Consider the following 22,964-nt stretch of genomic DNA (forward strand, 5'->3'; position numbering starts at 1 on the left):
TGCAAAAGGCTGGAGCTGTCAAAACGAAGAATTGATGTCGGGGTGGGCGGGGCCGAAACGTGGGGCTCCGCCCCCTTGTTCGGTTTCCCTTTTGCAGGCAGCCTGAGAGCCAGGGACTCAAAAGAGCTCCACCATGGCACCGCCTCCTTGACCCCGCCCCCCTGAAGAGACGAGATAGAGCTGTGTAATGTTAGAAAAGCATACACACTCCTGCTGCGAGTTGCTTTGTGTCCTGTGACAGGGAGGTCGGCTGCACCAGTCACAGGGCTGAGTGTCTCTGTCTTCCCTACACTGCACAGCCCCCTCCAGAAATGCTCTGCCTCCTCCCGCCCCTCTCTCAATGTGCCCGCCCACACAGGAAGCCTGTGTCTCTGAGGTCTGTGAAGAGGATTGTGTGGGCGGGAAAGTTTGAACTGACAGTCACATCCTAAGCATGAAGCCTGCATTGCCTTTTCAAGTAAGTGAACTGTCACCACTCACCAGCCTCTCCTCCTCCCCCCTTCCTGCTCTCTCCCAAATTCCTCTTCCTTCCCCTATTACCTTATCTGAAGCTAAGGAGTTCTATTTCAGCATTGTGTGCAGTGATCTGCCCCTATGTAGTGTGATTTGGCTGCATTGCTGCTGATGTCCCCACAGTCTTCCTGCATGTTTCCCCCAGTCCCATAGACTTCTATTAGGCTGTACATTTAACTGCTTGCTTACCAGCCACGCAGTTTTAGGGCTCTTTCACACGGTCCGCCTCCGTAGGCGGATCCGTGTTGCTCAGCAGGGATCGATCCGCGATCCCCGCTGAGCCGGTGGATGACAGCTCCGTCTCCGCTTGCAGAGTGGAGAGGGAGGTGTCTCAGCCCCCGATGCCCTCTATGGGGGATCGGAGGAGAGCGGACCGCCTGTCCGCTCTCATCCAATCTGATTACTGAACGGATGGAAAAATAGGGTTTCCATCCATCCAGATTTCACAGACAGGATCGGATGCGGATGGCAGCGGGTGTCAGCGGAGGTGTCTCCGCTGACACCCGCTGCCCCATAGAGCTGCATGGAGGATCCGATCAGATCCGCCTAAAAAACTGACAGGATGATCTGATCTGATCGCCTGTGTGACAGAGCCCTTACTCTATTACACAAAACGGCGTACCTGTATGTCGTTTCGTGTAATAGACAGCAGGGACATGTGCCAATTGGCCAGAGGGGAAGCCAATCAGCAGGTACTTCGGACGCGATGTGTGCCAGAAACCCACAATCGCTCCCCATGGAGACAGAACTGCGGGCTGCCTATGTAAACAAGGCAGTACGCCATTCTGTCAGTAATGAACACAAGGATCCTGTGTTCCTGCTATTTAGGAACACAGGTTTCTGTGTTCATCTAGTGAGTCCATCCCCCACACAGTTAGAGAGCACTCCCTGGGGACACACTTAACCCTTTGATTGCCCCTGGTGTTAACCCCTTCCCTGCCAGTGACATTATTACAGTAACAGTGGATATTTTTAGCACTGATTACTGTAGTAATGTCACTGGTCCCCCCAAAAGTGTCAAAAATGTCAGTTAGGGGTTCGATCTGTCCGCCACAATGTCGCAGTCCCGCAAAAAAACGCAGATCACCGCCATTACTCGTAAAAATAAATTAATAAAAAATGACAAATCTATCCCCTAGTTTGTAGATGCGATAACTGTTGCACAAACCAATCAATATACACTTATTGGGATTGTTTTTAACAAAAATATGTAGCAGAATGCATATTGGCCTAAAATGATGAAAAAAATTCAATGTTTTACAGCAGAAAGTAAAAATATTGTTTTTTTTTTTCAGAATGGTCGTTCTTTTTTGTGTGTTTATAACGCAAAAAAAAAAAAAAAATAATTCATCAGAGGTGATCAAATACCACCAAAAGAAAGCTCTATTTGTGGGGACAGAAAGGACATAAATTTTATTTGGGTACAGCGCCGCACAACCACGCAATTGTCAGGTAAATTAGCGCAGTGCCATATCGCAAAAAATTACCTGGTCCTCAAGGGGGTAAAACTGTCCTTAAGTCGTTAAAATGAAGAAAAAGAGCTTTGATGCACTCTCCTCTCCATGTCTGACCCTCTCCTCTCCATGTCTGACCCTTTCCTCTCCATGTCTGACCCTCTCCTCTCCATGTCTGACCCTCTCCTCTCCATGTCTGACCCTCTCCTCTCCATGTCTGACCCTCTCCTCTCCATGTCTGACCCTCTCCTCTCCATGTCTGACCCTCTCCTCTCCATGTCTGACCCTCTCCTCTCCATGTCTGACCCTCTCCTCTCCATGTCTGACCCTCTCCTCTCCATGTCTGACCCTCTCCTCTCCATGTCTGACCCTCTCCTCTCCATGTCTGACCCTCTCCTCTCCATGTCTGACCCTCTCCTCTCCATGTCTGACCCTCTCCTCTCCATGTCTGACCCTCTCCTCTCCATGTCTGACCCTCTCCTCTCCATGTCTGACCCTCTCCTCTCCATGTCTGACCCTCTCCTCTCCATGTCTGACCCTCTCTTCTCCATGTCTGACCCTCTCTTCTCCATGTCTGACCCTCTCTTCTCCATGTCTGACCCTCTCCTCTTCCATGTCTGACCCTCTCCTCTCCATGTCTGACCCTCTCCTCTCCATGTCTGACCCTCTCCTCTCCATGTCTGACCCTCTCCTCTCCTCTCCATGTCTGACCCTCTCCTCTCCATGTCTGACCCTCTCCTCTCCATGTCTGACCCTCTCCTCTCCATGTCTGACCCTCTCCTCTCCATGTCTGACCCTCTCTTCTCCATGTCTGACCCTCTCTTCTCCATGTCTGACCCTCTCTTCTCCATGTCTGACCCTCTCTTCTCCATGTCTGACCCTCTCTTCTCCATGTCTGACCCTCTCTTCTCCATGTCTGACCCTCTCTTCTCCATGTCTGACCCTCTCTTCTCCATGTCTGACCCTCTCCTCTCCATGTCTGACCCTCTCCTCTCCATGTCTGACCCTCTCCTCTCCATGTCTGACCCTCTCCTCTCCATGTCTGACCCTCTCCTCTCCATGTCTGACCCTCTCCTCTCCATGTCTGACCCTCTCCTCTCCACTCCACTCCATGTCTGACCCTCTCCTCTCCATGTCTGACCCTCTCCTCCCTTCTCCTCTCCTCTCCATGTCTGACCCTCTCCTCTCCTCTCCATGTCTGACCCTCTCCTCCCTTCTCCTCTCCGTGTCTGACCCTCTCCTCTCCTCTCCTCTCCATGTCTGACCCTCTCCTCTCCATATCTGACCCCCTGTACTCCTCTCCATACCACCCCTTGACTGACGGGGGCATTGGGTGGAGCTTGGGCGTTACTTTTAAATATGGGAGGAGCTTGGGTGGGACTTCCTTTAAAATGTGGGCGGGGTTATCAAATTTACCTTCGGGCTGAAGCCCCTGGTCTTTTTCCCACCTAGCAACGCCCCTGCTTTGGAGTGTGGGAGGAAATGGGAGTACCTTAAGGAAACCCACTCAAACACAGAGAGAGCATGCAAACTCCATGCAAAAAGTGTCCTGGCTGGGATTCAAACAGAAGTGCTAACCGCTGAGCCATACCACTAAATCACATAATATCCAATCATTTTAGAGCATATGTATAGGGAGAACAAATATATATTATTTTTTTTACTTTGTATCTCCACTCAGCTCACTGGAAAGCCTTCCCATTCCTTAAACTGAAGATGGCTCTGCATACCCTGCACAATTACAGTTATAAATGTGGTCAGGTCTGTTCATATACCTACCAGTATAACAATATCCTTCATATGCTCAAATTCCTCTGGGTGGAGGAATGACGTAAACTCTTCCCGATTTGCTAGCAGGTCTCCATTAAGATCGGCCTTTTTGAACCTCCTCTCATCACGTGGCAACATTCTCTTGTAGCTGAACTGGTCAGCATCCTGGAACTCCTCAGGGTTTGCTGCAATGGAATAAAAATAAATTCAATACAAAGATAATACATTTCCAGTATCTCATGAGGGTATTGCATATCTGACTATCTCCAAAAGTTGAGAGGATTTCTGCAAAGTTTTACATGGCAGGCTGGAAAGCAAACCCCTCACCTGTTTGAGGTTTAAAGTGATTAAAAAGCTTTTTTTTTTTCTCTCTTCTTCTTTCTCCTTTTTTTCTCAAAATAACAAACATGTTAGGCCCCTTTCACACGGGCTTTCCAATCAGGTCCACCTTTCAGTTTTTCAGACGGACCTGATCGGATGCTTCATGCACCCCTATGAAGTGGCAGATGTCAGCGGTGACATCTCTACTGACACCCGCTGCTATCCGATCCTGCCTGTGAAATCCAGACAGATGGAAACCCTATTTTCCACCCGTCTGGAGGACCAGATCGAATAGGATCAGATGAAAACAGACAGGCGGTCCGTTTTCATCCGATCTCCTATAGAGAAGAGCGGGGATCCGACAGGTCTGTCTCAGCAGAGTAAGCAGAGACGGACCTGTCATCAGCCTGCTCAGCAGGAATTGGCAGGTTGATCCACCACTGAGCAAAATGGGAGTCCGCTGGGTGGAAAGCCCGTGTGGAAGGACCCTTCTACTTACCTGCTCTGTGCAATGGTTTTGTGCAGAGCAGCCCCAAAGCTCCTCTTTTGGGTCCCCTGCTGGTCATCTGAGCTCCTCCTCTTCTCTGTGTGCCCCCACAGGAGGCCACTTGCTTTGGAGGCAATAATGCAGGCTTGATCCCGAGCCAGGCTGTGTGCGTCTATAAACATATACAGCCCAGCCCCACCCCTGCAGATGGGCAGAGCACTGGATCCAGATAAGGCTCAGGTAAGTGTTTAAGTGGGGGAAGCTGGCAGGAGCAGCTTTTGAAAGTTTTTTTTTACCTTTTATAACCATTTTAAAGCAAATCATGCAGCCTTTCCTAAACATCTCTCTTTCAGTGAGAATCCATTACCGGAATTAGGTCTAGATGTGATTAACAAAGGCAAGGTTCATGCCAAGGTCAAGATCTGATCATCCTGGGCTGGTCTGCAGTTCCCAAATCGGTAAATTTCACCACCAGCTCAGGAAACTATGCAGAGTGGGTCAGGGCCAGAGCTTCCATCCATCTGCCTACCGTCCTCAAGTATCTGACAGTGGAGATCCTCAAGATGGCTGGCACCGCTGCCCACAACAAGACCCACATCATCCCATGACACCTCCAGCTGGCTGTCCCCAATGATGGAGGAGCTCAACAAGCTGCTCCTTGGCATCACCATTGCCCGGGGGGGGGGGGGGGGAGGGGGGTGGAGTCCTAGCCAACATCCAGACCGTGCTGCTGGCCAAGAAGACCCACAGAGAGCCACAAGTTCGTCAAGGCTAAAGCCCCGTACACACGCACCGATTGTTGGCCAACCGATCGGCCGTCTTTTGTCCAGTGTTGTTGTGTTGGTTGAAATGTGCTCTAGACTGCACACGAATTTTGTCGGCCAACAACAACCAACTGCAGAAGTGATGTCATGTGATGGTCTACTTTTCGTGTGTTTTTTCTTCTATGAGCATGCCCAGTCTTGATCATCACATTTTTGTCGGCCGAAATCTGTGCTGACTGAGGAACAATCGGCCGTTCTGCTGACGGCCAACAAAAATTTTATAGCCTGCACACCAGATTTTGTTCGGCCGAAAAGTCGCAGTTGGTTGTCGGAAGCAGCATACTAACAAGCCGACAATCGGTCGATCAGACGTTGGCCGAAAATTTACGGCCAACAATCGGTGCGTGTGTACAGGGCTTAAGTAAACTGGATCTATTCATTTCCAGCCCTTCCTAAACACCCAAACACAAGCTTAAAGCGATAAGCCAAAAACGCCAATTACACAAGCAGTTACAGCAAACAATTTTTTTATTTTGGGATCAAGGTTTTACATAAAATGAATGCCGATCATTGTAAGCACCGCCGTCAGTGTTAAATGGTTTGTCTAAAGGCCCGTACACACGTACCGATCGTCGGCATACAAACGTCGGTGGACGAAGGATCTGCCGATTGTACGCGTGTTAGTATGGTGCCTCCGACAGATGTCTGCGCACAATCCGCGGACAAAAGTCTTTCGTGCAAACATGAAAATATTTGTATGCCGACACCAGAACGGACGATTGTTCGCCTGTCAGTACACAATTCGGCCGACAGACCGCAGATTTGCAAGACTGGGCATGCTCAGAAAATAGAAAACACAGGGAAAGTTAACCATTACATGACATCACTTCTGCAGTCGGCGGACAAAATTCTTGTGCTGTCCTTGTGCTGTCTTTGCACTTTTCAGCAGACACCGACATCCCGGGGAGAAAAGAGGAACATTTGTAAGCCGACCATCGGTACGTGTGTACGGGGCTTTAGTCCTGCAAACGAATACATCTGCAAGACAGCTTGTCATTTAAAAAAACAACAGATTACTGGCCAGACCACCAGGTGAAAATAGAAATTACCCAAAAAAGGAAAATAATGCAGCCATCATATCTAAGAATTGGTAAGCTGCAATATAGTAATATAATGAAGTTTTGCTTTTGGGGATTAATACGGCTTTAAACTCACACATGCAACTTAGCCATTGTCTGCTAACAGCTATCGATGTCGGAGCGATTTGCCCTTCTCTCCCAGTGTTCTGATGTATTACAGCACACAGGCTATAGTAATGTGAACCCAATGATTGCCGATGTAACATGCGGTGTAAATAGTACACATACACAACTGACCACTAATGAGTGAAACACACACCTTCAGGCAATCTAAAAGCCCAACTGAAATTTACCCTAAAAGCAAATAAAGGAATCCAGGGAGTAGCCAAACCGTAAGCTGAAAGATCAATCAGTTTTGGGTTTTTTTCCTGGACATTCGGTTACAGAGAAGGATCTTGCTCTGTGTGGAAGAAGCAGTCTCTCTCTGTAGCAGTCCATCATGCTCCCTGTTGAGTCAGCAAATACCTCTGCAATAAGCAAAGCTCATTGTCCCTGCTGATTGGGGAACTCTACTTTCAACCTAACAGGGGGTGCACTGGATCCCCGCAGAGACAGCTGCTTACACACAAATAGCAGCAGCCCCTTGGCATCTAAATGCTGTACTGCCAGGGCACTAAAGTAAATAAATGAACTCGGGTTGTAGTCAAACAAGCGGTAAGATCTTCACAAGTTAGTGCCGGTTCACACTATAGCGTGTGCGGCGATCGCATGTAATATCGGAGCGCACTGCTCCTTCATTACAAGCGATCGGATGTGCAGTGCGAATTCAGCCATACACTTTGTATGGCTAAATTCGCACTGCACCCGCACAAAAGTCGCACATGACCCTTTTTTTCAGCCGCATCAGGATCGGATCGCACAGTGGTTCACACTTGTGCGATCCGATCCTGTGTGAACTGTCAGATCGCACTGCGATATGCGATCAAACTGGGGGTGTCGTTAACATTTCATTGACACCCCCAGCGTATCGCATATGGCAGTGTGAACTGCCAGATGTGCGTTTGCGATGCGGTAACAGGCTGTTTGACTACAACCAGAGTTCATTTATTTACTTTACAGGCACACATCTCTCTGGTTTTAACACTCCTCATTCTCGTAAAATATTTTGTGTTCCGTTAAGCACACCATGGATTTGATAGACGGGACTATAGCTACAGTAAGTAATGATTATCCAACATTCAATGCAATTTCCAGACTTACCCAAGTAGTACCCATAGGTGGCCTGCTTGTACTCTTCCCATGAAATGTGGTTATCCTGATTGACATCGTAATCCTTCCAGACTCGTGCTACGTTTTCATAGATATATCTTTTCTGGACCCGTTTAATCCACGACGTCAACTCTTCAGTGCTTATAAACCCATCTCTGTCACCGTCTATTCTGTCTGCTATTTTCCTGCAAACAAATTAGAAAGGTGCCGTGAGATTTACAAATGATGAATAGAGCAGTCTGATTATTCTAGTTTAGAAGAGGTATATTCTAAAATATGTATACTGCTAAAAAATGAAGCCTCATAATTCAATAAATGGTCCCTTCTCCTAAACTCTACCGGGCAGGAAATTCAATCATATTTTTAAATCTGTTACAAACTCTCATTGATAAACATTATTGTGCATATACTTATTGTTAATAATAAAACACACAACAGCAGCCATTATAATAACTCACTACAGTAAGTCTAAATAAACATAAAAAACATCATCAGCGGCGCTTCATCCTTAAACACACCCAACATCGCATGCCTGTGAATGTCTTACAACCTGTGTGTCTAATAAAGCTATAACAAATGGTGGAGTTGTAGCCGCCTTGTAAAGGTTATACCATCTCTAACCATCTGCTAAAGTTAAATAAATGCAAAAGTCCACCATTTGTGAAAGGAAATTCTCTGACTCGTACTGCGGCGGTGCTCATTCGCTCCTGAGGGCATGCTGATGTCTCTGGTCGACGCATTTTGTCATAACTTCATCTGAGGGTGGGACTACCCAGCGCAGCGTACCAGTATGCACAATGATTTTGTAAAAAGTACTTCAGGATGATTATCCTCGGATGTAGAATGAATAGTATTTTCCAATGTACTATTTAAAATACACACATTCCAGTTGCTAGGACATAAGCGGCGGTGATTAAAGTCTGTAGGCAGTTAAAAGGTTACGTGCAGTTAAAGCGGTTGTAAACCCTAATAAAAAAAAAAAAAAAAAAAAAAAACCTGCAAGACAAAAAGGCATAATGGGCTATTATGCATCGCATACTAGCCCATTATGTGTAACTTACCTTAGAACGAAGCCCCGACACGGACCCCCGGAGATAGCTGCGGGCGCTGCCATGATCCCTCGCCGTCTCTTCCGGGTTTCGGCGGCTCTGGTGCGGTGATTGGCCAGAAGAGACGGCTCCGGCGCGATGATTGGCCGGAGCCGCGATGACGTCACTCCGGCGCATGCGCGCGGGAGTGATTTTTCCGGCAAATTAACTGAAGGACCCCCCGGACCTTCGGAGCGCTCGCGCGAGCGGCTGCATGCACTGTAAATATCTCCTAAACCATGCCGGTTTAGGAGATATTATTTGTACCTACAGGTAAGCCTTATTATAGGCTTACCTGTAGGTAAAAGTGTCAAAAAGCGGGATACTACCGCTTTAAGATCTGCTCATAAATACTGGTATGCTGCGGCAGGTAGTCCCACCCTCAGATGAAGTCGTAATGACGAAACGTGTCAGCACGGGACTACACACCCTCTGGAGCAAACTTTTTATACAGGATTACGCTATGGTGCTGTGCTTTGTGTGTTATAGTATGTGGCAAAAAAAAATTCAGGTGCATGGAGGGCCTACCCCTGGAGAGGTCGTAGAGTTCTATTTCTGCTACATGCTCCATACTCACCCGATTTGCAGTAGCTGTTGAATTTAAGGGGAGCTGTAATTCACCCGGGGTGACTAGTGTGTCTCAGAATACAGAGCAGTTGCTTTCCACGATTGATGCTCAGTCACAGACACTTTGCTTTCACAAATGGTGGACTTTTGCATTTATTTAAATTAGCAGATGGTATAACCTTTACAAGGCGGGTTCAACTCCACCATTTGGGGGGGGGGGGGGGGCAGTACCGCACTTCAAGGGTGATGTGTAGTGTCTCAGTAATAAATAAAGACAAATAATTCCACTTTTTTCTAATGTGTTAATTAAATATAGTAAAGTAAATCATAAAATAAAGTGCTGATATTGGTGAATGTGTGAAATCACATAAACCATATACCATATTTTCTTTAGATAAACAAAAGCATAACCAAATATCAACAAAGTGCTTACTCCCCCCCTATCTCATTATATATATATATATATATATATATATATATATATATATATATATATATATATATATATATATATATATATATATATATATATATACATACATATACATATACACACACACACACACACATATACATATATATATATACATACACACATATACATATACATATATACATATATATATATATATATATATATATATATATATATATATATATATATATATATATATATATATATATATATATATATATATATATATATATATATATATATATATATATATATATATATATATATATATATATATAATGTTGTAAGCAATAAAATGTCAAAAATAGGCCTGGTCTTTAGTCGATAAAAAAAGTAGGCCTTCTTTATGTTTAAACAGAAATACACATTTTCTTGATACCGATTAAATGTATGTAAAAAGGTTATTTTGTTTTTATATTTTAAAGAGAGATGTTTGGTACAAAGAAATGTTCTAAGGAAAAAAGCAACATGCAGTGAAAAAAAATTACCCTCAACAAATATTAAATAACAGATATGTTTTCACAGCCCTAATGATCCATTTATATTACATTGTGAGATGAATGCTAAAACAATCAGCTACAGCACATTATAATTTGTAACTTGGGAGGTCACTGAATGACTCGTAGTAATATACTGCAGATACCATTACATGTTTTTTTTTTTTTTTTTTAGTCCCCTATTTGAATTGAGCTCATGAAATCACTGACAACGCTGATGGTTTCACAAGTGTATGTGCCACGTTATCAGCATGGTAAGACACTCCCCTGTCATCTGATCAGCTGACCCCTCATCGAGAAAGGCGGGGGGGGGGGGGGTACACAAAGTTTCACACGGTCTATGGACAGTCTAACATTTCTGAACGAACTGGTAAGGAAACCTAACAAAAGGGAAATAGAAAATACACATCCTGAGATGGACTTGTATAATGAGCTAAAGAACAATAAGACAATTATTAGCTTCTAGCACCCTATCGGAATTCCTCTTTCACTAGTCTGACTGCAGAAAAGGGAAATGTGATTACTAATGGTTTACTTTGTGCATTGTATTCCTTACTGTGAGCTGTGCAGTCAGGACAACTTTCTCCAGGACTAACTGAGGCGTCCACCCATCACTGCAGATTGCCACTGCCAGGTTCCCAGGAAATCTGACCGGGCGCAGCACATCGCCATGTATAAAGCTGCACAATTTTCATTGTCAGGGCATAAGAAAATGAAATAAGAAAAAAAAGGATGCAGTACACCTCTGCACTACATGGACATTCCTCCATGTTTTATCCATTTAGGTCTCCTACACAGGGGACAGCAAAAACAGGTGGCTGAGGGACAGTTTGGTAATCTAAAAAGGAGAATATGCATCTGTTCAAGGCTATAAGCGTGCTGCATCTGCAGTGGTTTGCCTTAAAAATGTTACCCTTTCAGTGGGCTGTACCACCGCCAAATGCGACCCATTTAAGTGAGATGGGCTGTGCCGCAACCATGTGCAATGCACGCGTCTTATATGCTTTTCTGGGTTTAAACAGGCAGTGAACAGGCGCTATATCACCTCCCAGCCTCCAGTCAACCTCCCTCTAAAAAGTGATTCACCACTGGCTTTTTAGAGGGACAGCAAGGGCTGCCACATAATGAATGAGCCATTAAAGGCCCTGCAAGTACAGAAATATACCTATTGATCTGCCAGAAATATACTCAGCTCCCAAATCTTGTAGCCCCAAAAGTTAAGAATGAGAAGTTACAGTTTCAGAAAGCTCATTACTGGAGTGCCCAAGAGGTATAAGAAGCCAGCAGGTAAAGCTGTCATTTGAGAAGACAGTCACCCTTCCATGTAAAAGGATTGTAAAGCTATATTATAGATTTTTTTTTTTTTTTTATTTAAACAAACATCTCATACTTACCTGTTCTGGTTTAGCACAGAGCAGCCCTGATCCTCCTTTTCTGGGGTCCCCCACCTGCACCCCTTGTTCCTCCCCCCAGCTAAGTGTCCACATAAAAAGCCACTTCCTATGGGGCCACCTATGCTGGCTCACTCCTGAGCCGCTCTGTCTGCATCTATTCATACAGACAGCACAGCTCGGCCCCACCCCCCCATTACAGAATTTGATAGACAAGAGCAAGGGCCAAAGGCTCCCACTGCTATCAAACTACCCAGTGAGGAGGGGGGAGAGCAGAGAGCTGCAGCTCTCATGCACAGTGCTGTATTGAAATCAGGCAAGTATAATGGGGGTGAGGGAGAATTCAGTAACAAACAAGATTTTTCTTACCTTAAAGTGGTTGGAAAAAAAAAGGAGAGCTGTATACCCAATTTCAGAGCACTGCTCGGCGCTCACGTGACCACCTGCAGCTCTCCTCCCAGCCAAGTATTCTCAGCCCCACCTGCTGTAGCTGTCCGATCGGAGAAGAAATTCGGTATGAAGCGACTTTTTTTTTTGTAAATATATATATATATATATATATATATATATATATATATATATATATATATATATATATATATATATATATATATAAAGAAAGAAAGAAAGAAAGAAAGTGGCTTTACAACCACCATTTCATCCACAGATCCAAACAATGGGGCTTAATTTTGCCCCCACTGACACTAATGAAAAGGCACAATTCCCCCCAATGACACCAACAATCGGGTCAAATGACACCAACAATCGGGCACAGTCCCTCCCACTGACACCAACAATCGGGCACAGCTCCTCCCACTGACACCAACAATCAGGCACAGCTCCTCCCACTGACACCAACAATCAGGCACAGCTCCTCCCACTGACACCAACAATCAGGCACAGCTCCTCCCACTGACACCAACAATCAGGCACAGCTCCTCCCACTGACACCAACAATCAGGAACAGTTCCTCCCAATGACACCAACAATTGGGCCAAATGACGCCAACAATGGGGCACAATTCCTCCCAATGACAGTAAACTGGCCCTTTGTTTAGAAAATTTGGAGACCCTTGCCTTAAAGAGGTTGTAAACCCTTTTTTTCCTTTTTCACCCTGAAAGAGAAACACATAATGAGCTAGTATGCATCGCATACTAGCTCATTATGAAATACTTACCTTAGAACGAGCCCCCGCCGTGCCGCCCGCTTAGCTGTATGACGGGCGACACGTCCAGTCGCCCGTCTTCTGGGATCGCGGCATCCGGCCATCTGATTGGCCGGAGCCACGGTGATGTGGCGCACGCGCGCAGGAGCCGATGGTCACGGCACGGAGCTCTGAAGAACGGCACTAGCGGCCGTTCCTTCAGAGCGCATGCGCCAGTGACGTCACTGGCTGCATGTAAGGTAAATATCTCCTAAACGGTACATGTTTAGGAGATATTTACAGTACCTATAGGTAAGCCTATGATAACGCTTACCTATAGGTACAAGTGTCAGAGGAGGGTTTACTTCCTCTTTAATGCATAGAATACTTTAGTACCACTTAAGGTACAGCAATGTTACCTTCATCATCCCTCAGAGACAGGAAATGAGGGAAAATCTCTTCAGTGAGGTCACTGAGATAAATAAAAAGTTACATAAAGCATTTCACACCTACTACACACCAAATACTGTGGCTTCCTGGTTGCTAATCATATTTATGCAGTTGTATTGCTGCACATTTAAAAGACTGAAGACAGGTAAATTCAGTGCATTAAAAGCATAAGTTCACTTTACAAAAAAAATAAATAAATAATAAATGCACATGTGCATTTATTTATTTTTTTGGTTGCAGTAGCCTGGAAAGCATTGCAGCAGTGATCAGCAGGTCTCCTGCACACTGTCAGTGTATGGGCTAATCCATACATCCCGCACAGGTAAGCTGATACTCCCTCACAGGAAGACAATGAAAGAACCCTGTGGTAGTTCATTGAGAACTACAAGCCAACAACTGCTAAGGATGTTGGGGCTTGTAGTTTATTCAGATACACAAAGCTGTGTGTCTGATTGACGCAGCTGTGCGGGGAAGCTAGTATGGGGAACTTCTCCCCGTACTGCTGCCACAGGGAGGGGGGGGGGGGGGGGGACAGCAGGCGGCGGCTGCAGCACTAGGAACATCTTACATGTTCCACCCTATTGTAACATGTTCCCAAAGGTGAATTTATCCTTTAACCGCTTGCCGACTGCTCACAGTATATTTACTGCGGCAGTCAGCCCCTCACAGGCAAAGTGACGTAGATCTACGTCGCTCGCCTGTGAGGCTCTGGGGCGCTCCCGCACGGTCACGGACCCCCCCCGCGCGTGTGACCAGCGGACCCGATGTCCGCCGGTCACTCGGCGATCGGCGGGGGAGAGGGAGAATGTCAGGCAGCTTGTGTAAACAAGCCACCTGTCATTCTCCTCGCTGTAAAAACACTGATCACATGGATCTACTATGTAGATCCGTTGATCAGTGTCCTTACAGCTCAAGCCACAGCCAATCACAGTAGAAAGCACGCCCCTAGGGACACACACACAGCCCCTCCCTCCCAAATAAAGTTAACCCCTTCACTACCAGTGTATTTTTACAGTAACAGTGCATATATATAGCACTGATTACTGTAGAAATGTCACTGGTAACCCCAAAAGAGTCAAAAATGTCAGTCAAGGGTCCGATCTGTCCGCCCCAATGTCGCAGTACCGCAAAAAAAAAAAAAAAAAAAAAAAACACACCAAAAATGACAGAAATCTTTCCCTTTGTTAGTAAACGCGATAACTTTTGTGCAAACCAATCAAAATACGCTTTTTGCGATTTTTTTTACCAAACATAGGTAGCATAAAACAAATTGGCCGAAAATTTTAAAAAATTTTGATTTTTACATTTTTTTTTTGGGGAATTTCATATAAAAAAAATGTGAAAAATATTGTTATTTTTGCAAAATGTACGCTCTTTTTTTGTTTATAGCGCAAAAAGTAGAAATCGCACGGGTGATCAAATACCACCAAAAGAAAGCTCTGTTTGTGGGAAAAAAAGGACGCCAAATTCGTTTAGATACAGCGTCGCACGACGGCGCAATTGTCTGTTAAAGTCACGCAGTGCCGAATCGCAAAATACCCCCTGGTCGTTTAGCAGGAAAATCCTCCGGGGCTTAAGTGGTTAAAAAGGTCTAAAATCCCTTTTTGTAAAGTTACCAACTTGGTACATATTAATGCAAATTGCAGAGTCTCACCCTAGTCTGTCTTTGCTTTCTTCCGGAGTTAGCTGATCAAATGTCTTGGCTTCATCTTTGCCCAGGAAGGCCTCATGGTCCTGTTGGAAGCTCTGGTTCTCCTCATGAACCTGGGTGTTGAGCTCGGGGTCCAGGCGTATCCTCTCCTTACGAAATGTAGGTTTAGAGATCACCTCTCCTGCACACAGTAGCAGCACATATAGAAACTTATGGGGCTCCATCATCCGTCCAATAGCAGCACAGGAACTGCAAGACAAGATCAAGCCAAGGTTATTTTATTCCCACATGTACCTTCATTTATACACACAATGGAGGAAATATAATAAAGCCTGGGAAAATGAAAAGTATCCATGGGCCAGATTCACTAGGCATTGTGCTGATCTGACCTCTCAAACAGTATCATAGGTGAGATCACTTGAGGGGTCACATCAGCACACCTTCGGTGCTATCTCTATCTGTAGAGTCCGGATCTAGGTCAGCCCTTCTTAACCAAGGTTTACTAAAACCCTCAGTCCCTCCAGGAGGTTACTAGGGGTTCCTTGAATTGTGGTTAATGGACCTCCCATTTGTGCTGCCTGTATAATTTTGAGGTCAACGCCATTGGAAGAGCTAGCTGCAGGAACTCCATGATCTTTTTATCTGTCTGGAAGGGCATTCTATCCCATCACTGTTTCGAACATTTTTTTTTTTTTTTTTAAATCTGCAAGTAAGCCAAAACCGGATTAGTCCCCACCCTATGTGCTAGAAAACACCAATCATTTCTCTCTTTTTAGGTGTGTTACCCAATTGGATTTTAGTGAGGATCCAATCTCTGCAGTAACACATTCTCCTCCCATTCCAGTGACCAGATTCACCAAGAACAATAAAGCCAGAGTAAAGCTGCACTGCCCTCTGTTGGTAAAATCAGGTACTAAAACAAACCTTCATACGAAACTAGCACTAACCTGATTTTTAAAGACAAGAACAGGTATAGAAGATGCCAAACTGTATCTTATTTCATCTTACAAAGCCCCTTAACACTGTGGACAATCAAAAACGCATATTTCTACTTTCAACTCCAAATTTTTGATGAGTACCAGAGATCTGGCTTAAAGTGATGTTAAAGAACTCACACTTAGGGCTCTTTCACACGGGCGGTCTGATCAGATCCGCCTGTCAGTTTTTTAGGCGGATCTGATCGGATCCTCCATGCAGCTCTATGGGGCAGCGGATGTCAGCGGAGACACCTCCGCTGACACCCGTATCCGATCCTGTCCGTGAAATCTGGATGGATGGAAACCCTATTTTTCCATCCGTTCAGGTATCGGATCGGATGAGAGCGGACAGGCGGTCCGCTCTCATCCGATCCCCCATAGAGAGCAGCGGGGGCTGTGACACCTCCCTCTCCGCACTGCAAGCTGAGACGGAGCTGTCATCCGCCGGCTCAGCGGGGATCGCGGATCGATCCCCGCTGAACAGCATGGATCCGCCTACGGAGGTGGACCTACATGGGGAAAAAAATAGCAAAATCAAAAAAAATAGTAATAATATACTGTATACAATTGCAACTCAAGTCATATTGCAATTGAATGTTTTTAAAAATTACCTTTCCTTTCAATCTGCAGCTCTGTAATTTTCTGTAAATTGCAGTGCAATATGGCCACCTGGAGGTGTTCTGTATACAGATTGTGTACAGAACGCTCCCTGAAAATGTAATTTGCTTGCGAGATTGGCTTTTCCCAGAAGTCTGCACTAAGATACAAGTCAGATTTTTGGCATCCCCTGAAACAAAACCTGTACTTTTGGTTCTATACTCCCAAAGGGAAATCACAACTAAAGGGATGCAGAGCCTGCCACTTTTCTCAGAGCCCTGAAGGTGCAGCAGCTGATTGATAATTATAAAACCACTCTGCACATGGACACAAACAGGTGTTTCTTTAGGATCCTTTCACACGGTCTGCATTCCGTATTGGACCGTGCTCTGCTCAGCGGGGATCGATCCGCCGATCCACCCTGAGCCGGCGGATGACAGCTCCGTCTCCCCTCTGTGTGCGGAGAGGGAGGTGTCAGAGCCCCGCTGCTCTCTATGGGGAATCGGATGAGAACAGACCACCTGTCCGCTCTCATCCGATCCCCTGGATGGATGGAAAATAGGGTTTCCATCTGTCCGGATTTCACGGGCAGGATCGGATGCGGATGGCAGCGGGTGTCAGTGGAGATGTCTCTGCTGACTTCCGCTGCCCCATAGGGATGCATGGAGATCTGATAAGATCCACCTAAAAAACTGACAGGCGGATCTGATCGGATCACTCGTGTGAAAGGACCCATAGATTAACAAAAGTCTGCAGCAAACCTTGTTAAAATCCTTGCAACGTGCATAGATCACCTAGAAGGGAAGGATTTTTTTTTTCCTCAGAAAAAGTGGAGTTACTCTTTAAGCACTTTCAGCAGCTGATTTAATCACTTTGCACAATGTAGCTTCTTTAGCTGTTAATCTTACCTATGCTCCAGGTTAAGCTGGTGCCATACCCACTGGCCCAGGTTTTCTGTTTCAGGGTGGCTCCCTTCTTTTGCAGCATCCTACTGAGCCACCCTTGCATGATGCAGGGACTAGGCTGATTTCTCTACACTATTTAAATCAAAAGGAACACACAGACCAAGATGGCAAAATTCTCCCCCGTTCCCCTTTCTCCAAGTTAACAGACTGACTGGAGAACGCACTGTCCACTGAGATTTTTTTCCTGTGTCCAACATCAGTGCCTGACCTCACAAATGCGCTTCTGGAAGAATGGTCAAACATTCCCTTAAGGCCCGTACACACGTAGCAATTGTCAGCCGTAAATATTCGGCCACCGTCCGATCGGCCGATTGTCGGCTTGTTAGTACGATGCTTCCAACAACCGACTGCGACTTTTCGGCCGAACAGAATCTGGTGTGCAGGCTTTAAAATTTTTGTTGGCCAACACCAGAACGGCCGATTGTTCCTCAGTCAGTACAGAATTCGACCGACAAACAGCAGATGAGCAACACACGGAAAGTTAACCATCACATGACATCACTTCTGCAGTCGGCTGTTGTTGGCCGACAAAATTCGTGTGCAGTCTTTAGCACATTTCAACCGACAGGACAGCACCGGACAAAAGACGGCTGATCGTTCGGCCGACAATTGGTGCGTGTGTACGGGGCTTTAGACACACTACTAAACCTTGTGGACAGCCGTCCAAGTGTTGAAGCTGTTATAGCTGCAAAGGGTGGGCCAACACAATATTGAACCCTACGGACTAAGACTGGGATGCCATTAAAGTTCAAGTGTTTGTAAAGGCAGGCGTCCCAATACTATATATATATATATATATATATATATATATATATATATATTTATATTAAGGCACCCTGTCCAGTCCACTCATGCATAAATGCAAACAAACACGGCACGCATATCTAAACGGTGAAGCACATGTCTGATAACCTGTAACGGCTGTAAGGGTGTCATCTATGGACAATTTTAGGTACTGTCTGTTGCCATTTCACAGGCTTGCACAATTTTAAATCTTGATGTGTTTGGTATCTATTTACTCGACCCAGCATCATCCTTTATATTTTACCAACCAATTAGGTATTACATTGTGTTTATATGCACTAAAATTTATTTGGTGTATTTTTTCATGAAAACTTGCATTTGATAAAGGGCTGTGCAAATATCATGTAACAAAAAAGTTGCAGCCACCGTTTTATTCTCCAGGGCCTCCATTTCAGAAATTATTTTTGGGGTTTTAAGTAATTTTCTAGCAAAGAAAAATAAAATGCTGATTTTAACATGTATGTGAAAAATGTCAAAGATTGCCCCGGTAGGATAGCTGTTAAAGTAGAATTCCAGGCTTAAGCCTCGTACACCGATCGGCCGTCTTTTGTCCAGTGTTGTTGTGTTGGTTGAAATGTGCTCTAGACTGCACACAAATTTTTTCGGCCAACAAAAACCAACTTCAGAAGTGATGTCATGTTCTGGTTTACTTTCCGTGTGTTTTTTCTTCTCTGAGCATGCCCAGTCTTGCTCATCAGATTTTTGTCGGCCAAAATATGTACTGACTGAGGAACAATCGGCCGTTCTGTTGACGGCCAACAAAAATTTTATAGAATGCATACCAGATTTTGTTCGGCCGAAAAGTCGCAGTCAGAATCATCATACTAACAAGCCGATAATCGGCCGATCGGACGTTGGCCGAAAATTCACGGCCAACAATCGTTGCATTTGTACGAGGCTTAACACTAACTAGTCCTAAAAATGTTCCCTTCCCACTACCTATGCTGCCTAACCTGTTTAAACAAAAAAAATAATAAAGTCTGTATTCTTAACCCTTTAGTTTGCTCCGGTCTGGTCTAGGCTGGAATTCTACTTTAATACTAAGAGCTGTGTTCAGCACACTTGAATAAGTTCATGCCGTGCAGTGCCAGGATTAGGAACGGAAACATCCATCAATGTGGTTATGACATAATATCAGCACTACAGAAGAAATGAAGTCTTACCCCTGATAGGTCAGTGTACACATTTCCTCCATCTCACCTAACACACTCACTTACACAACACTTTCATCATTCCCCTTTTATCATTTACTGGTGTGCGGTCATTATCTCATGGAACGTTTACTGCTGATTTCCCAACCTACCAGTGTGTAGCACTGTGATAACCTGCAGTATCTAACCACCTCCTGTACTGATACAATGCCCACCTGCCCCATCCCATGCACTGCCAGCATTTAGGTAATTTGCCCATAGATGGATCAAAATAGTTGGTTCAGCAGCAACGGGCTGAATTTCAATCTATGTGTGGCCACTCTCTTATAACTGAAATAAATCAAATATGCTTGTCGGAAAAATGTTCACAATCAACAGCTGCAGCCACTGATCGGTATATTCTGACAGAGGAGTCCCCGCTGTCAGAATACAAAGGCACAGAGAGGAGGATTCCTCCATTCACTTCCATTGATAAAAAAAAAAAAAAAAAAATTTTTTTCGATCAGCCCACTACCTCAACAAAAAAAAAAAAAAGAAGTAATCTAGGCTAGCCTTATGCTGGCCATACACTTTATGAAAAAGAGTTTAAACTCATTTTTGAAAGACGAATACTCGGCCATAAGAGCAGACGATCGTACCATCATGTAATGACTGAAAATCGTTCAATGGACATAAATGAATCAGTTTTTTGTTTGTTTTTTCACATATACCTAGTGCAAACAGTTTGGACAGGAAACACATTAATGGCTCTTTCACACTATGTGTCCGTCAAACAGACTCCGTTTATCTCAGCGGGAGATCGATCCGCCGATCCCGCGCTGATCAGGAGGATGACAGCTGTGTCTCTGCACTGTGTGTAGAGACACAGCTGTCAGTTCCCCATACATCTCTATGGGGGAATCAGATGGGAACGGACCGTCGGTCCGTTCTCATCTGATCCCATCCTATCCAATCTGACGGATCGGATGTCAGCGGACATGTTTCCACTGTCATCTGATGCCCCATAGGGATGCATGTTGGGACCATTCAGATCCGCCAAAAAAACTGACAGGCGGATCTGAATGGTCCGCCTGTGTGAAAGAGCCCTAAGCCCCGGTTCACATTAGTGCGATCGCGGAGATCGCATGTAATTCGGAGAGCACTGCTCCTAAATTACATGCGATCTCTGTGCGGTGCAAATTTCAGCCATACACTTTGTATGGCTGAATTCGCACCGCATCCGCGCTAAACTCGCACATGAAGCTTTTTTTTTAATCCACAGCTGAATCGGATCGCATGGTGGTTCACACTTGTGCGATCCGATTCTGTGTGAACTTTAAGATCGCACTGCGATATGCGATCACAACTGGGGGTGTCGTTAACTTTTAATTGACACCCCCTGCGTATCGCATATGGCAGTGTGAACTGCCAGGGGTGTGGATGCGATGCGGGATCACGTTGCATATTCGCAGCGTTCCCGCATCGCAAAAATGTGAACAGGGACCGAAGGGGTTGTTAAGGTTTGTTTATCTTTAAATAAAAATAACAAACATGTTATACTTACCTGTCCTGTGAAGGGGTTTTGCACAAAGTAGCCCCGATCCTCCTTTTATGGGGATGCCCCGACGGCACTCCTGGCTCCTCCTCTTTATTGGGTGGCCCCCATGGAAAGCCACTTTCCATGGGGGCACCTGTGCAGGCGCATTCCCGAGTCCTGCTGCTGCGTCCATTGACACAGACAGGACTCAGTCCCGCTCCTGCGTCAATGGATTTGATTGACAGCAGCAGGAGCTGTCAATGAGATGAGAGTCAGCGGCTGGAGCCAATGGGCTCATGCACGAAGCTGGAACGAATGGGCTCAGGTAAAAAAAAAAAAAAAGAAAAAAAAAAAAGGAGGGGGGTCTGGGGGGAGGGGCACTGCAACAAAGAAGGGTTTTTACCTTAATGCATTAAATTAAGGTGAAAAACTTTTGAGACCTAACAATCCTTTAACCTTTCAATTCATCCTTTGTTCGGCAGAAAACCTCCAAACTTGTCCTTTGTTTTTTTGGCTCAAGAACATCACTACCGATTTGTGCCCATTAACTGGCCGAAACTGTCTGAATTACTGATTTTTTGTATAGTGTATGGCCACCATTAGAAGTCACCCAAATTGTCAGTGGAACACATAGATGATTTCACCTTGTTCAATGTACACTCTCATTGGTAGAGGACACTGAGTACAGCTAGCCATACATGGCTCAAATTTTTAGCAATCCCAGAGAATCAGCCAAAATTCTAGCTGTGAGTGGCCCTGTTGTCACCTCTAAGCTTGACAAACTTTGAGAAACTGAAGGAGGCGGGTGAAGAGAGTCAACCAAACAGTAAGTTCAGGTATTTTAGCGGGTGACAGCTGTCAGAATAAAACAGTCTGAAGTCAATCGGAGTTCACCTACACAGAGTCCTTGGTCCTGCGCCAACTTGGCTTCTACAGTGAACAGCCACATACACTTCAGGGTTTTACCCAGAAATCCGCGCCCAATCAGTGTACCTTATGCTTCCAATTTGTGCAGTCACTGCGACAGCCAATCAGTGCTCCCTGTCAGTATTATCATGGAAGCAGATTGCTCTCTCTCCCCGGCTTATTTAAACTCACTGTAGTTTCTGGCTCGCTGCCCAAGCAACACTACTCCTCGCTTCCACACCTCTGGGGAGCCTTACTGCTATCCAGCTTGCATCATTTTCCATGGATTCCTGTGTGCCATCCTCTGGCTTGGTTTCCTGGTTATTCTTATCCACTGCCTGCCCTGATCTGTGTCCCTGAACATAGAGTCCCAAATGCCATTACCAGGTGGTACAATGTTCAGCCCTGTCCAACCACAGCCTGCCATAGACTGACAGGCTGCCCATGTCCCTCCTGGGCATGCTAAAACACCAGGAGAGATGCACTGTAGCTGGATGACCCCGTGTGCAAGGGGCCCAATTCTGTTTTCTGTACATTTCAATCAATTAATTCCCCAAAACCACAGATCCCCAATTAGTTGGTTACTTTTATAGTTGTAAAATGTAACGTGTTGAGGTTGTTACAGAATACAATTTTAGTTTATTCCTCTGATCATTGCCCCTCACTAATCCAGATAAACAACCTGCCTTCAACTCCCCCTCTATAGAATGCAGCTCTAGAATTGCAGAAACGTAGCTGGAAATAATGTCCACATTGGTGCCAGTAATAATAGTCAACAATGGAAAAGTGTGCCCTCCCGCTCAACCCCACGGTAAAGACTCCCTTCCGTACAATCCCACGGCAAATCAACCCTCCCGCTCAACCCCACGGCAAAGCGTGCCCTCCAGCTCAACCCCACGGCAAATCCACCCTCCAGCTCAACCCCAGGGCAAATCCACCCTCCAGCTCAACCCCAGGGCAAATCCACCCTCCCACTCAACCCCACGGCAAAGCGTGCCCTCCCGCTCAACCCCACGGCAAAGCGTGCCCTCCCGCTCAACCCCACGGCAAAGCGTGCCCTCCCGCTCAACCCCACGGCAAAGCGTGCCCTCCCGCTCAACCCCACGGCAAAGCCACCCTCCCGCTCAA

The 22,964-nt window shown here is 45.5% G+C and overlaps 1 protein-coding gene across 2 annotated transcripts in view; it reads right to left on the bottom strand.

Annotated features, from left to right (window-relative positions):
- RCN1 (reticulocalbin 1) overlaps positions 1 to 22,964 on the bottom strand; it is a 50,879-nt gene that overhangs the window by 22,558 nt on the left and 5,357 nt on the right. For both annotated transcript variants that reach the window (XM_082270446.1, XM_082270445.1), the window contains exons 2-4: positions 14,924 to 15,169; positions 7,649 to 7,842; positions 3,747 to 3,922 (exon numbers count right to left, since the gene is read on the bottom strand). In XM_082270446.1, the coding sequence (XP_082126572.1) occupies positions 3,747 to 3,922; positions 7,649 to 7,842; positions 14,924 to 15,147 (594 nt within the window). In that variant the 5' untranslated portion in view covers positions 15,148 to 15,169. The remainder of the gene's footprint in view (positions 1 to 3,746; positions 3,923 to 7,648; positions 7,843 to 14,923; positions 15,170 to 22,964) is intronic.

This window comes from Pelophylax lessonae (assembly GCF_965119305.1).
Source record: "Pelophylax lessonae genome assembly, chromosome: 10".
Classification (NCBI taxonomy): domain Eukaryota; kingdom Metazoa; phylum Chordata; class Amphibia; order Anura; family Ranidae; genus Pelophylax; species Pelophylax lessonae.